Source organism: Acipenser ruthenus, chromosome 51 (assembly GCF_902713425.1).
Source record: "Acipenser ruthenus chromosome 51, fAciRut3.2 maternal haplotype, whole genome shotgun sequence".
NCBI lineage: Eukaryota > Metazoa > Chordata > Actinopteri > Acipenseriformes > Acipenseridae > Acipenser > Acipenser ruthenus.
Window position 1 is genome coordinate 5,199,262 of NC_081239.1, and position 15,024 is coordinate 5,214,285.

The window sequence follows — 15,024 nt, forward strand, 5'->3', positions numbered from 1 at the left end:
CACAGAGACAGCTGGGGCTGTACTACAGATCCACACTGCTGGTGAGAGGGGAGTGGGAGTGGGAGAGGGAGGGAGGGGGAGACAGCTGGGGCTGTACTACAGATCCACACCGCTGGTGAGAGAGGGGGAGACAGCTGGGGCTGTACTACAGACACTATAGAAGTTCAGCAGCCTTCCCGAGTGCGAGGCACAGAAACAGAACTTCCTTTAATCCAGGTCTGCGAGAACATCTTTCAAAAACTGGACATCTGAGAGCTAATGCAACTTCCAAGCAGGTCATCTTTATGACATTATTTTGTTAAGCTATAAATTACATAAAGAAAAAACAAAAAGAATGAATTTCCACACACTTTAATTTTCCAACATTGTAGATTTTTATTTAAAGCTCCACATGACTTCAAACACTCTGGAAGAAAGGCTTACAGACAGACATCTTCATGTATATATTTTTTTAATTTGTAAAAATCATCTTTTGGAATGTAAAATTCAGATTGCAAAAGCAGTGGCTCAGTGTGTGAGGTTTACTGGTCCCAGTTTAATGAGCACACTGGTCTAGTAGACGTAACTGGCAGTGAAGAGAGACTGGGAAGCAGCCTTGTCTTTCTGTCCGCTCTGAACGTAAGATCCAGTCGACGCCAATCCGTTAATCTGAAGAAAAAAATAACAAACCAATCAGTAACACACACAGAAAGACAGACAGACACTGACAGGGTGAAAAACCCTCATCTGTAAAGAAGGGTTTATTTTTGTTTATTTTTATGGATTTTGTGTCCAGGACTTGTTTTGTACCAGAATATCTGTTCCCCCAGCAAACAAATATTAACTCCCCCCCAGGACCCAATATTTCACCTTGTGAATATTTGTTTCCCTCTTATTTTTTTGTAACAGGTCTTTGCTAAATCGATGTTAATAATTTGACTGCGCCACCTTGTGTTTATGGAGGACAAGGACCTCGAGTGGTTGGTTCCGCACAAACTCTTTTATCCGGGAGAAACCAAGCAATCATGCACCAAAAATAATCTTTATAAGTTTTTATTAGTAATACTTATTTTAAAAATCTCGAGCACATTAACAATAATGTAAACCATATGACAATGCCACCTTCACTTCAGAGTCTATAACAATTGTCTAGTATATATAGGGATGATACATTAAAACAAACTCTAAATCTATCAGTTTCTTATAGTGAAGTTAATTAAACTAGTTACCACAGATTATATTATTGCAGTTTATATAAAATACTCGGATCTATCAGTTTCATAAAGTCTCTCCGCGTTCCAGCTCCAGTCTGCAGCGAGGAATCTCCTTCACAAGTCCGGGTCTCCCTCTCACAATATTCCTCCGCATTTATAAAGGCAGTAGATGATTGACAGGGCGGGGAGATCAAGCAGCGAGCCGCTGGCAAGCAGAGCCGTGGAACGGGAGACGCGGTTGCTAAGCAACAGGGGGGGCGTGCATTGGGCAGACAGTCCTTCAGCCAATCGGAGTTTCGCTCGTATAGTTCCATAGAGGAAAGAGAGAAAGTAGTTTAGGGGGGTCCAGTGAAGCAAATCCATCAAACCACACTCGAGATGAGAAATAATAATAAAGAGCTGAACAACAAAACACACATTTATATAAATAAATCAACACACACACACACACACACACAATACACATCAAATAATAATATGAGAAACACAATCCACACGTGAATAATAATAATAATAATAATAATAATAATAATAATAATAATAATAATAATAATAATAATAATAATAATAATAATAATAATAATAATACCCTACTACAATCGCACAGTTTCGTTTTTCAAAGCTGGTAAAGGATTTACTCGTGAGTCAGGGCAGTACATGTGCTTATTAGAGTGACTGTATCCGATTGGGGAGCTCCGATTGGCTAGCTGTGTAAAAAGAAGGGAGCTCTGATTGGCTGGTTTGGTGACAAGAGGAGAGCTCTGATTGGCTGGCTGGGTGATAAGAGGGGAGCTCCGATTGGCTGGCTGGGTGACAAAAGGGGAGCTCTGATTGGCTGGCTGAGTGACAAGAGTGAAGCTCCGATTGGCTGGCTTGGTGACAAGAGGGGAGCTCCGATTGGCTGGCTGGGTGCAGCGGGAAGGAGAGAGCTTTTGAAGAGGAGAGCGACGATCATATCTGATAAATATTCTTTACACTGAGGTGTGTAAAATGTTCTGAACATGCGTCTACAGCTATCGGGAGTGCAGCCTGAACCTTATAGTAATGATCTACCGGTATACTTGGAAGAATAGATATTTGTAGATATTTCGTTCTTGTGTCTGATTCAAACGTCGATAGATCTACTCGTGATAGTTTTTATGGTCCGGTTTCTGCATATTAGAGACGAACACAATGCTTGTGTGAACGCACATTTTAATTTAGACGCACGGATGCGACTAGAAATCCCTAAAGGGTGACTATAAACAATAAACGAGATTCATTTATAAAGCTGAAAAGTATAAAACAAAAGAGAGAAAAAAAACCCTCAAAGTCGGATCTAAACTCAAAGCTCAATCGTAATGCACTCTGGGAATGTAGTTTATTGGTGTCCACTGCCCACTGTTAATTACACATTAAAAACTACAAATCCCATACCCGCCAGTTTCACTGAATTATCAACCGACAGTTCAACCAACAGTGGCTAAAAGATTTCCCCTGGCTTCAGTTTGACAGTGTTAAAAAAAATGCATGTTGTGCCCGTTTTATCAGGATGCAGGGGAACTGATGGCAGGCCAGACTGCATTTTTAACAGGGAGCCAGGAGTTGAAACATGAAAATATCTTAAACACAGCGCTTCAAAACGGCACGCAGTGTGTGCGGAGAGGCAGCTCAGCGCGCTGCCATGAACAGAGGTATGACACAGGCCCGGTTTTGGCGATGGAACCGCATTACAGTCTCGCGTTTTGATTGGTCCATGTCTGTCACATGAATATGTCGTCACACGAGCGGAAAAGCTTGCAGGCATTTTTAACATTGCAATCAGAAAGAGAGAGAGATCGAGATGTAGTTTCTTCATGCAATAAGAAATATGTTTTTTTTAACATTTACATTTTATTTGTTTTTTCATTTAAAAAAAGAAAGATTTCTGGGGAGAGTAAAAAATACATTCACTTTGATTCATGTACTAAGGGTTACTCTCAAATGAATTCACGATCCAGTTTATGGTAAACTGCATGGATGACTTCGAAACTCGGCTGTCAGCTGAGTCCCCAAAACTGGGCTGAATTCAAAAATACAAATCGGCCCAGAATTTGGGACGTAAATGAAAACAGGGACAGTCTTTATGTAAAACTGTGATTACATTAGAGATAAACTAATGTATCCTCTAACAAAACTGCAATAGTGTATACATTTTATATTAAAACTACTTGAAAGAAAAAAGTACACCACCACAGAAAGCCAATTCTTACATTCGTGCATTAACATGATAATTCATATAAAGTAATCGCCCATAGTTTGTTATATCAGTACAGTGTAATACCACATTATATTTTAATGGAAAGGTTGTGGAAAGCAGATCACTCTCTCTCTCTCTCTGGTCACAATGTTAAAAATGCCTGCACGCTTTTCCACTCGTGTGACGACATATTCATGTGGCAGACATGGACCAATCAAAACGTGAGTCTGTTATGCGGTTCCATCCCAAAAACTGGGCCTGTGTCATACCTCGCAGGTCGCCACGGAGGGAAGGTAAGACTGGCTAAAGAAAAGGATATAGGATAAGAAAAAAAGCAGCACAAAGAGGGAAAGAGCCCTCTACGTCATCCCCCGAATTACGCCTAAAGGCTAATATTTATCTAGAGAGGTTCTTATTCCTCTTGTCTGTTACAGGGTAATACCTTACATCAATCAGAATAGATTTCAAAGAGATATATTTAAAAATAAATATATATTTAAAAATGAGATATATTTAAAAATAAATATATCTCAATTTAAGTTAAAATATATGTCAATATGTTTCTGAAATATTTTTAAATACAAATAAAAATGTATTTTTCTAAAATGTCTTCCGGTCCTCGGCTGGGAATTTCTGAGAATAATATCCTGTCTCAGTCTATTAATCTTTCACTCCGCTAGCTATCAGCACTTTAACACAAGAATGACTGCGTTTATACACATACCTAGAAAAACCATGACCGGTCAATTTGACAGCGTATTAAAAACAACATAAATATTATAATGAAAGGACAAACAATTGATCAGTCATAGTTTATTCAGGAACGTCATATAAAGCATCTACACAACCAAAACATTGTAAATAAATGGACATTTGAACAGAAATATTACATAAAGAGCAACCTCAAAAAACAGTAAAAAATGAAATAAGCAAATAGTTGAAAATAAATGTGTGTAAATAGAGATACTGTATATCATGTACATACAAAACTGTACAACAGAAGGTGGTCTTCCGGTGACACTCATGCGAGTTGACCGCACTTTATTAACCCTCCTGCTAATACCCCGCTATTCTGTTATCATTAACCCTCCTGCTAATACCCCGCTATTCTGTTTATATCATTAACCCTCCTGCTAATACACCGCTATTCTGTGTATATCATTAACCCTCCTGCTAATACCCCACTATTCTGTTTATATCATTAACCCTCCTGCTAATACCCCGCTATTCTGTTATCATTAACCCTCCTGCTAATACCCCACTATTCTGTTTATATCATTAACCCTCCTGCTAATACCCTGCTATTCTATTATCATTAACCCTCCTGCTAATACCCCGCTATTCTGTTATCATTAACCCTCCTGCTAATACCCTGCTATTCTGTTTATATCATTCACCCTCCTGCTAATACCCCGCTATTCTGTTATCATTAACCCTCCTGCTAATACCCTGCTATTCTGTTTATATCATTCACCCTCCTGCTAATACCCCGCTGTTCTGTTTATATCATACTTATTTCACAAAATGTTCCTTTTTTTGTTCGTTCCCCGTTTTGCCTGATGGCTTCTCGTAAAAGTTCCCCAGATTCCCCCCCCAAGCAACTCCTGAAGGGAAACTCTTCAAAACGTCCTCACTGGTGATGGAGCGAGCCGTGCCGGCACAGGCTGACACTTTCCTCGACATGGTGAAGGACATGCTAGCCAAGGCTTTGAGGCCTGTTAGGGAGGCAATGCACAATAATGGTGTGTGCCTTCATTCCATGAGAGCAGACCTCGATGCACACAGAAAAAACTGTGGAGAAAGTTAGGATAGAAACATTGCCTTGACTGTGTGGAGGCGTTTCAAAACGAACTTAATGATTTGGAAGACTGATCAAGGAGCTGCAACGTGCGTGTTGTTAATCCAGAGGGACAAGAGGGGAGCAATCCCATCCAGTACCTCTGTGGATCCCCAGCCTTGCTCTCCCCTCATCTTCTTCAGAGATCCCGATCGAGACAGACAGAGCACACTGCGTGTTTTAATAGCTCAACACATGGCTCTAACAAACCACATGCACTAATATTTAAGTTACTTTGCTATTTGGATCGCCAAGCTATTCTGCAGGGATCTCAGAAATCACAACCTATACAAGTGGAGGGTCATTACATCCACTTCTTTGCGGATTATTACCCCACTATCGCTAACAAGAGGAAGGCTTTCACACAGGTCAGAGCTAAGCTTTGCCAGAGATGAATGGATGCTTTCGTAATCTACCTGGCAATATTGAAGGTTTCTTATGAGGGGGAAAACTGTCATTTGAGTCTCCTGTTGAAGTAGTCTTTGGTCTCCCCCCCCTGGACTGGGCAGCCGAACAGGAGCAGTGGAGGATAGAAGGGGCTCCCATGTGCGGCACCTGTGGAGAGTTTGGGCACGTCCGAGAGGACTGCCCCTATGGAGACCCTCAATATGAAGAGGCATGGAACCAGGGCTTGGTGGGGGATGCTGCAGAGTGGTTCTGGGAAGTAGACCAGACCCGGCCATCTCCAGCACCAAAGAGGGAGGAGCCTGAACGTCCTGCGCCTGAGTGGGAGGAGCCCGAAAGTCCACAGCCCAAGAGGGGGGAGTCGGTGCATCCACAGCCCAAGAGGGGGAAGTTGGTGCGTCCACAACCCATAAGAGGGAAGGCCGAACAGCCACAGCCCAGGTACCCACCAGCAGAGGGAGAATACCTGCTGGTTTCGCCTCCACCGCCATGGGAGAACTGCTTGTGGCTCCCACCCCCACCAGCAGAGGGAGAATACCTACTGGTTCCACCTCCACCTCCATGGGAGAATTGCTTGTTGCTCCCACCTCTGCCAGCAGAGGGAGAATACCTGCTAGTTCTGCCTCCACCTCCGTGGGAGGACTGCATGTCGCTCCCACCTCCTCCAGCAGAGGGAGAGTGCCTGCTGGTTTTGCCTCACCGCACTGGGAGGACTACCTGCTGCTCCCAGCACAACCACCAGGGGAGAAGGGGAGGAGCCCCTGCCGCCTTCGCCACCACCCAAGGGAGAAGAGCAGGAGCTGTCTCTCTCTTCATGACAGGACGGACCGGGACAGGAGTCTGGCGGTCCTCAGGCCCCTTTGCATAGGCTGCTGAGCAGAGCAAGGGGGAAAACCGCTGGGTCACAGTGGCTGAGAAGAGGGCCAACCACAGCACCACCGCTGGTCCTGGCTCCCCTCCTGCAGTCGCCTCTCGAGGGTCCGCTGCAGCCGTCGCCTCCCGAGGGACTGCAGCTGCCCTGTCATGCATCACCTGGGGATGCCAGTTTGCCATCGCCCGGGGATGCCAGTTCGCCATCGCCCAGGGATGCCTGCCTTGCACCGCTCAGGGATGCCACGCCCGCTTCGCTCAGGGATGCCACGTCTGGATCGCCTGGGGTTTCCTGCTGCTCCGCATCGCCTGGAGCTGCCTGCTGCTCCGCATCGCCTGGGGCTGCCTGCTGCTCCGCATCGCCTGGGGCTGCCTGCTGCTCCGCATCGCCTGGGGCTGCTGAAGGTCCCGCTTCGCCGGGGGTTTGCTGAAGGTCCCGCTTTGCCTGGGGTGGCTGTGTCATTTGCTTCTTCTAGGGTTGCTGCCTGTCCTGCTTCTCCTGGGGTCACTGAGGGTCCTGCTTCTCCTGGGGTCACTGAGGGTCCTGCTTCGCCTGGAGTCGCTGCCAGCTCTGCCATGCAGCAGGAAACACTGTGGCCAGAGCCCCACGAAGGGGAGCTGGTGGCCATGAAGAAGGTGGGGAGGTCAGGAGACCAGCCACGAAGAAGTGGGGGGTGGAGGACATCCCACCATGGCCGCCCCCAGGCAACCGTAGTAATTTTGGATTTGTTGCAATTAAGAATTTTTAGTACACAGCTGGGGCCTATCTGGAGCTGGTTAGTGTGTTGCAATTGGTATTAAGTTGCATACTACTTTAGTGCCATCCTCCGTATTAACTACTGGATCATCCCCAGTTGGTACGTTCATTTTAATTTGCTGCAATTGATCCACAGAGTCCAGCCTGCGCTCTGTTCAGAATCACAGCACGGGGGACATGGCAGGATGCAGCGTGGACACGCTCCAGTTTGCACATTGCTTCAGGATTGGGTCCCTGCAGTGGGGTTACCTGGCTATGAACACACTGCTCTGCTCTACTCATAACCACTGAGGCACTGGATACAATCTTATCATGTGTAGCATAAACACACAGGCAGTCCACACTGAAGGGACTGCTTGACTAATCTCCTAACCCTAACCCTAACCCTAATCTCCTCAGTGTTCAGGACAGGCAGTGAACTCCACACTGAAGGGACTGCTTGGCTAATCTCCTCAGTGTACAGGAGTCACATTTTTGCCTTCTACTCTCGTCAGACCCACAGTTATCACTTGACTACCCATCTGATGCTTGATCAGGAAAACAATACTGACAACAGACAAGCAGGAGGCCCATGAGGATCTGTGGCGAGACTAAAACAATTGAACAAACAGAACGATGTTTACCTGAACACACTCACCTTGGCTAATGGAACAGAATGCAGTCGTCACATTTATTGTACTGCGATAAGCACAGGGTATGCGTGTAATCATTACAGTGATAGTAGCAATAGCAGTGCTATTAGTATAACATATGTACAAACGTATAGTAGTGACATTACTAGAAGTACTGCAAGTAGAAGTAAATTCTGTATAAAACTACAGGAATTTAGAGCCTCATTGTGTAACACTGGTCAGAACAGATGAACAGACCAATAGTCGAAATCATCAAATCCAAATAATATACACCCCTCCTGCTGACAAGACAAGAGCTAACACAGGCACATAGACAGAGAGAAGGATAGAAAGCTAACACAGGCACACAGACAGAGAGAAGGATAGAAAGCTAACACAGACACACAGACAGATAGAAGGATAGAAAGCTAACACAGACACACAGACAGATAGACGGATAGAAAGCTAACACAGACACACAGACAGATAGAAGGATAGAAAGCTAACACAGACACACAGACAGATAGAAGGATAGAAAGCTAACACAGACACACAGACAGATAGAAGGATAGAAAGCTAACACAGACAGATAGAAGGATAGAAAGCTAACACAGACACAGACAGATAGAAGGATAGAAAGCTAACACAGACACACGACAGATAGAAGGATAGAAAGCTAACACAGACACACAGACAGAGAGAAGGATAGAAAGCTAACACAGGCACACAGACAGAGAGAAGGATAGAAAGCTAACACAGGCACACAGACAGATAGAAGGATAGAAAGCTAACACATGCACACAGACAGATAGAAGGATAGAAAGCTAACACAGGCACACAGACAGATAGAAGGATAGAAAGCTAACACAGACACAGACAGATAGAAGGATAGAAAGCTAACAGACTGATAGAAGGATAGAAAGCTAACACAGGCACACAGACAGATAGAAGGATAGAAAGCTAACACAGGCACACAGACAGATAGAAGGATAGAAAGCTAACACAGACACAGACAGATAGAAGGATAGAAAGCTAACAGACTGATAGAAGGATAGAAAGCTAACACAGACACACAGACAGATAGAAGGATAGAAAGCTAACACAGACACACAGACAGATAGAATGATAGAAAGCTAACACAGGCACACAGATAGAAGGATAGAAAGCTAACACAGACACACAGACAGATAGAAGGATAGAAAGCTAACACAGACACACAGACAGATAGAAGGATAGAAAGCTAACACAGGCACACAGACAGATAGAAGGATAGAAAGCTAACACAGGCACACAGACAGATAGAAGGATCAAGAGCTAACACAGACACACAGACAGAGAGAAGGATAGAAAGCTAACACAGACACACAGACAGATAGAAGGATAGAAAGCTAACACAGGCACACAGACAGATAGAAGGATAGAAAGCTAACACAGGCACACAGACAGATAGAAGGATAGAAAGCTAACACAGGCACACAGATAGAAGGATAGAAAGCTAACACAGACACACAGACAGATAGAAGGATAGAAAGCTAACACAGACACACAGACAGATAGAAGGATAGAAAGCTAACACAGACACACAGACAGATAGAAGGATAGAAAGCTAACACAGACACACAGACAGATAGAAGGATAGAAAGCTAACACAGGCACACAGACAGATAGAAGGATAGAAAGGTTTCTGATAATTCTGAAAATAGTTATAAAACAATTCTTACCAAGTTCCTTAAGAAGGCGCTGAGCAGCTAAAAATGAATCAGACAGAACAGTGTGTGGTTATTTCAGCTCCAGTACAGAATAAAATGAATCAGACAGAACAGTGTGTGGTTATTTCAGCTTCAGTACAGATTAAAATGAATCAGACAGAACAGTGTGTGGTTATTTCAGGTCCAGTACAGATTAAAATGAATCAGACAGAACAGTGTGTGGTTATTTCAGGTCCAGTACAGATTAAAATGAATCAGACAGAACAGTGTGTGGTTATTTCAGCTCCAGCACAGATTAAAATGAATCAGACAGAACAGTGTGTGGTTATTTCAGCTTGTAACAGGGCTAGCAGCCCTGTACATTGTTTTGTTTATTTTTAGAATGAGGGTTCCCCCTCCGCCCCTGTGTTATTTTGTGTTTGTTTATTTTGATGATTATTATTTGTATGTCGGCGAGCGCCGTATGTTTTATTGTTTTGTTTAGTGACGGCGTAGCCGTTTGTTCATTTTATACTGTTTAGTAACGTGGATGGGAAGCCCCATCCACATGGTATTTAAAAAAACTCGTGCAGAAGGTGGCCATCTCCCGAATTAATTAGGTGATTTAATTTGTTGCTAATCGGGAGATGGTCACCTGTTATAAAAAGCCTGCAGCTCTCTAGCTCGGGGTGTGGGAGTCCAGAGGAGCGAGAGTAGAGAGCGAGGAGAGGAATGAGAGAGTTTAAAACGATTACAGGAACAGTGAAGGCTACAGCCCAGCCTGACCTGTATTATTTACTTTTGTGTTCGAGATTTGTTTTTGTTAACCCCTTTATTTTGCTCTGTGAGCGCAAGTGTTTTGTTTAAATATTTTATTTATTTTTGTTTATTAATAAAAACGGCAGCGCAAGCCTTTTTGAACTGCAGTACTGCCTTGGTGTCAGTTTTATTTTCCCTTCCTGCTTCTGCCTGACGTCAGACCATCGGTCATTCCTGTCACACGTGGTGTCCTGCGTAGGATCGTAGCGCCTCCAGGACGCAGGCAGAAGTGGGTACTGCAGTTTTTGTTTTTCATTTTTTTTTCGATTATTGTTTGTGGAGTGAAGAGGAGAGAGGAGGAAGAGCTGCAGAAGGCAGCATAAGCAGCTGCAACAGCGGCCACCAGGGGTTGTTGTGGTCGATGAGTGGTGCCCTGGTTGTGGGGAGTTTGGGCACACTGTGGCCATCTGCCCCACCCAATACCAGGGAGAGGAGTGGATGACCCAGATGGTCGACTGGGTCTACCAGGAGCGAGAGGGGAGAGAGTGGAAGGTGAGGAGAAGGAGGCAGAGAGGGAACACGGACCTGGAGTGGGAGGAGCCCGAACGTCCTGCCCCTAAAAGGGAGGAGCCCGAATGTCCTGCCCCTAAAAGGGAGGAGCCCGAACATCCTGCGCCTAAAAGGGAGGAGCCCGAACGTCCTGCGCATGAGTGGGAGGAGCCCGAACGTCCACAGCCCAAGAGGGGAGAGTCGGTGCGTCCACAGCCCAAGAGGGGGGAGTCGGTGCGTCCACAGCCCAAGAGGGGGGAGTCGGTGCGTCCACAGCCCAAGAGGGGGGAGTCGGTGCGTCCACAGCCCAAGAGGGGGGAGTCGGTGCGTCCACAGCCCAAGAGGGGGGAGTCGGTGCATCCACAGCCGAAGAGGGGGGAGTCGGTGCGTCCACAGCCCAAGAAGGGGAAAGGCCGAAAGTCCACAGCCCAGGTACCTGCCAGCAGAGGGAGAGTTCCTGCTGGTTCCACCTCCACCGCCCTGGGAGGACTGGGTGTCGCTCCTACCTCCACCAGCAGAGGGAGAATACCTGCTGGTGCCACCTCCGTCTCCATGGGAGGACTGTGAGTCGCTCCCACCTCCGCCAGCAGAGGGAGAGTTCCTGCTGGTTCCACCTCCGCCACCATGGGAGGACGACTTGTCGCACCCACCACCACCAGCAGAGGGAGCATGCCTGCTGTTTCGGCCTTCGCAGCCAGAAGGGGAGGAGCCCCTGCCGCCTTCGCTGCCAGAAGGGGAGGAGCCGCCTTCGCTGCCAGAAGGGGAGGAGCCGCCTTCGCTGCCAGAAGGGGAGGAGCCGCCTGCGCAGCCTGAAGGGGAGGAGCCGCCTGCGCAGCCTGAAGGGGAGGAGCCGCCTTCGCTGCCTGAAGGGGAGGAGCCCCTGCCGCCTGCGCAGCCTGAAGGGGAGGAGCCCCTGCCGCCTGCGCAGCCTGAAGGGGAGGAGCCCCTGCCGCCTGCGCAGCCTGAAGGGGAGGAGCCCCTGCCGCCTGCACAGCCTGAAGGGGAGGAGCCCCTGCCGCCTTTACCGCCAGAAGGGGAGGAGCAGGAGCTACCTCTACCTCCACCACCACCACCATTGGGAGAAGTGGAGCTCCTGCTGTCGCCTTCATGGCCAGGGGCTCCCCTCCCACCGTCGCCATCGCCTGGGGCTGCCTTTTGTTCCCCACAGGATACAGGGTACAAGGGAGAAGTGGAGCTCCAGCTGCCGCCTCCATGGCCAGGGGCTCCCCTCCCGAGTTCGCCTCCCGAGGGTCCGCTGCCGTCGCCTCCCGAGGGTCCGCTGCCGTCGCCTCCCGAGGGCCCGCTGCCCTCTCCTCCCGAGGGTCCGGTGCCGCTGCCGTCGCCTCACGAATGTCCGCTGCCATCGCCTCCCGAGGGTCCGCTGCCGCTGCTGTCGCCTGGGGTCGCCGGGGATCCTGCTTGGCCTGGGGTCACTACACTATGGCTGGAGCCCCACGGAGTGGAACTGACGGCCATGAAGAAAGGGGGAGATGTCTGGAGACCAGCTCCCCCAGCCGCACTTTCGCGGCAGGAGATTACGTGGTCGGAGCCCCACGGAGGGGAACTGCCGGCCATGAAGAAGGGAGGGGAGGTCAGGAGACCAGCTCCCCCAGCTGCACTTTCGCGGCAGGATAGTGTGTGGCGGGAGCCCCGGAAGAGGGAGCTGCTGGCCACGAAGAATTGGGGGGGTGCCAGAGATTCCACCATGGCAACCCCCCAGAAGCAACTTGCTTCCCCCTCTTCTGGGACTTTGAGACTGAGGGGGGAGGTGGCCGTTGGGGCCATGTGTGCGTTGCACAAGGAGGGGGATATGTAGCAGGGTGGTAGTAAGCCCTGCTTATTGATATGTGTTTGTTTGTTTTATTTTCAGAACGAGGGTTCCCCCTCCGCCCCTGTGTTATTTTGTGTTTGTTTATTTTGATGATTATTATTTGTATGTCGGCGAGCGCCGTATGTTTTATTGTTTTGTTTAGTGACGGCGTAGCCGTTTGTTTATTTTATACTGTTTAGTAACGTGGATGGGAAGCCCCATCCACATGGTATTTAAAAAAACTCGTGCAGAAGGTGGCCATCTCCCGAATTAATTAGGTGATTTAATTTGTTGCTAATCGGGAGATGGTCACCTGTTATAAAAAGCCTGCAGCTCTCTAGCTCGGGGTGTGGGAGTCCAGAGGAGCGAGAGTAGAGAGCGAGGAGAGGAATGAGAGAGTTTAAAACGATTACAGGAACAGTGAAGGCTACAGCCCAGCCTGACCTGTATTATTTACTTTTGTGTTCGAGATTTGTTTTTGTTAACCCCTTTATTTTGCTCTCTGAGCGCAAGTGTTTTGTTTAAATATTTTATTTATTTTTGTTTATTAATAAAAATGGCGGCGCAAGCCTTTTTGAACTGCAGTACTGCCTTGGTGTCAGTTTTATTTTCCCTTCCTGCTTCTGCCTGACGTCAGACCATCGTCATTCCTGTCACACAGCTCCAGTACAAATTAAAATGAATCAGACAGAACAGTGTGTGGTTATTTCAGCTCCAGTACAGATTAAAATGAATCAGACAGAACAGTGTGTGGTTATTTCAGCTCCAGCACAGAATAAAATGAATCAGACAGAACAGTGTGTGGTTATTTCAGCTCCAGCACAGAATAAAATGAATCAGACAGAACAGTGTGTGGTTATTTCAGCTCCAGTACAGATTAAAATGAATCATACAGAGCAGTGTGTGGTTATTTCAGCTCCAGTACAGATTAAAATGAATGAGACAGAACAGTGTGTGGTTATTTCAGCTCCAGTACAGATTAAAATGAATCAGATAGAACAGTGTGTGGTTATTTCAGCTCCAGTACAGATTAAAATGAATGAGACAGAACAGTGTGTGGCTATTTCAGCTCCAGTACAGATTAAAATGCAGTATAAAAAACACAACCAGTTAAATTAACAGGATTTCTACGTGAAAATGAATCTGCTATCTGTGAAGTATATGAAACATACAAACTAAAATTGTTATAATTTTCAACACCCCTCCATGAGGAAATATTTATATTCCTAAACCTTTGTTTCCAAAAAACCCCAACTTTTTTAAAATTTAAATTTGAATAGATTAATTTATTTAATCAGAAGATTTTATTTATTTATTTATTTAACCAGGTATCGTTTACAAGAGGGTCCTGGAAACAATAAAATAACAATTGCAATGTATAAAAACAATTGCAATGTACCAACACACAATAACAACATGTGCGGCTCAAACTGAATCAGCAGCACAGAGATCCAAGAATACAATCAATAAGACAGCTATCAATGTGTTAATGTGGACTGCAGGAGAGGCATTGCCAGGAGGTTCTAAGCAATTCCCAAATACGATCCTTAAAACCAGAGGAAGATTCATTTTAGTATAGAGAGACAATGCATGTGTTGTTAAACTTGCAGAACATATATTATAATTTATAAATTATTTGTAATTAGCTGGATTTCCGGTCCAAGGATGTCTTTATTTATGGGTGTGGTAGTTTAAGATACTGCTGCAGAAACCTAATATGGGTTTTTAGCATCTCTTCATTAAGTGCTTTACTTACCCATAGGCTCAAGCTTTCTCTCCATGGCTAGAAGAAAAACAGAACAGTCCATATTATTGTAAACCTGTTTGACATGTTTAAAATGCACAGAGCTATATGAAATGCCTCATGATAATGATAAAGTTCATACCATCCATTCTTCTCCATTGGATCACCAGCAGAGGAATGGCTCCAATACTGAGAGCTAAAGTCAAGAAGAAAGCCACCATCCACCCAGAGACTCCTGGGAAAAAATCACCTGGAAAACAACACAGCAGCTCAACACACTGGAACACACACACCCCTCCCAACACTGAGCCACACCCCCTCATAGTGAGCATTCCACACACCCCGCCCAACACTGACCACACCCCCTCATAGTAAGCATTCCACACACCCCTCCCAACACTGCAGACAGTCAAAATGGAGGACTGCTCATAACCACCCCCAAATGTGTTTGTTGATTCAGATATTGGCTGGTCTAGTAGTTCATGTGTTTGATACAGATATTGACTGATCCACGAGTTCATGTGTTTGATTCAGATATTGACTGGCCCGCTAGTTCATGTGTTTGATTCAGATATTGACTGGT

The 15,024-nt window shown here is 46.2% G+C and overlaps 2 protein-coding genes across 3 annotated transcripts in view; one reads left to right on the top strand and one right to left on the bottom strand.

Annotated features, from left to right (window-relative positions):
* LOC117965866 (butyrophilin subfamily 1 member A1-like) overlaps positions 1-15,024 on the top strand; it is a 486,786-nt gene that overhangs the window by 42,941 nt on the left and 428,821 nt on the right. The gene's annotated exons all lie outside the window — the stretch shown is intronic.
* LOC117407797 (butyrophilin subfamily 1 member A1-like) overlaps positions 351-15,024 on the bottom strand; it is a 422,535-nt gene continuing 407,861 nt past the window's right edge. For both annotated transcript variants that reach the window (XM_059015840.1, XM_059015839.1), the window contains exons 5-8: positions 14,584-14,691; positions 14,454-14,480; positions 9,613-9,639; positions 351-648 (exon numbers count right to left, since the gene is read on the bottom strand). In XM_059015840.1, the coding sequence (XP_058871823.1) occupies positions 644-648; positions 9,613-9,639; positions 14,454-14,480; positions 14,584-14,691 (167 nt within the window). In that variant the 3' untranslated portion in view covers positions 351-643. The remainder of the gene's footprint in view (positions 649-9,612; positions 9,640-14,453; positions 14,481-14,583; positions 14,692-15,024) is intronic.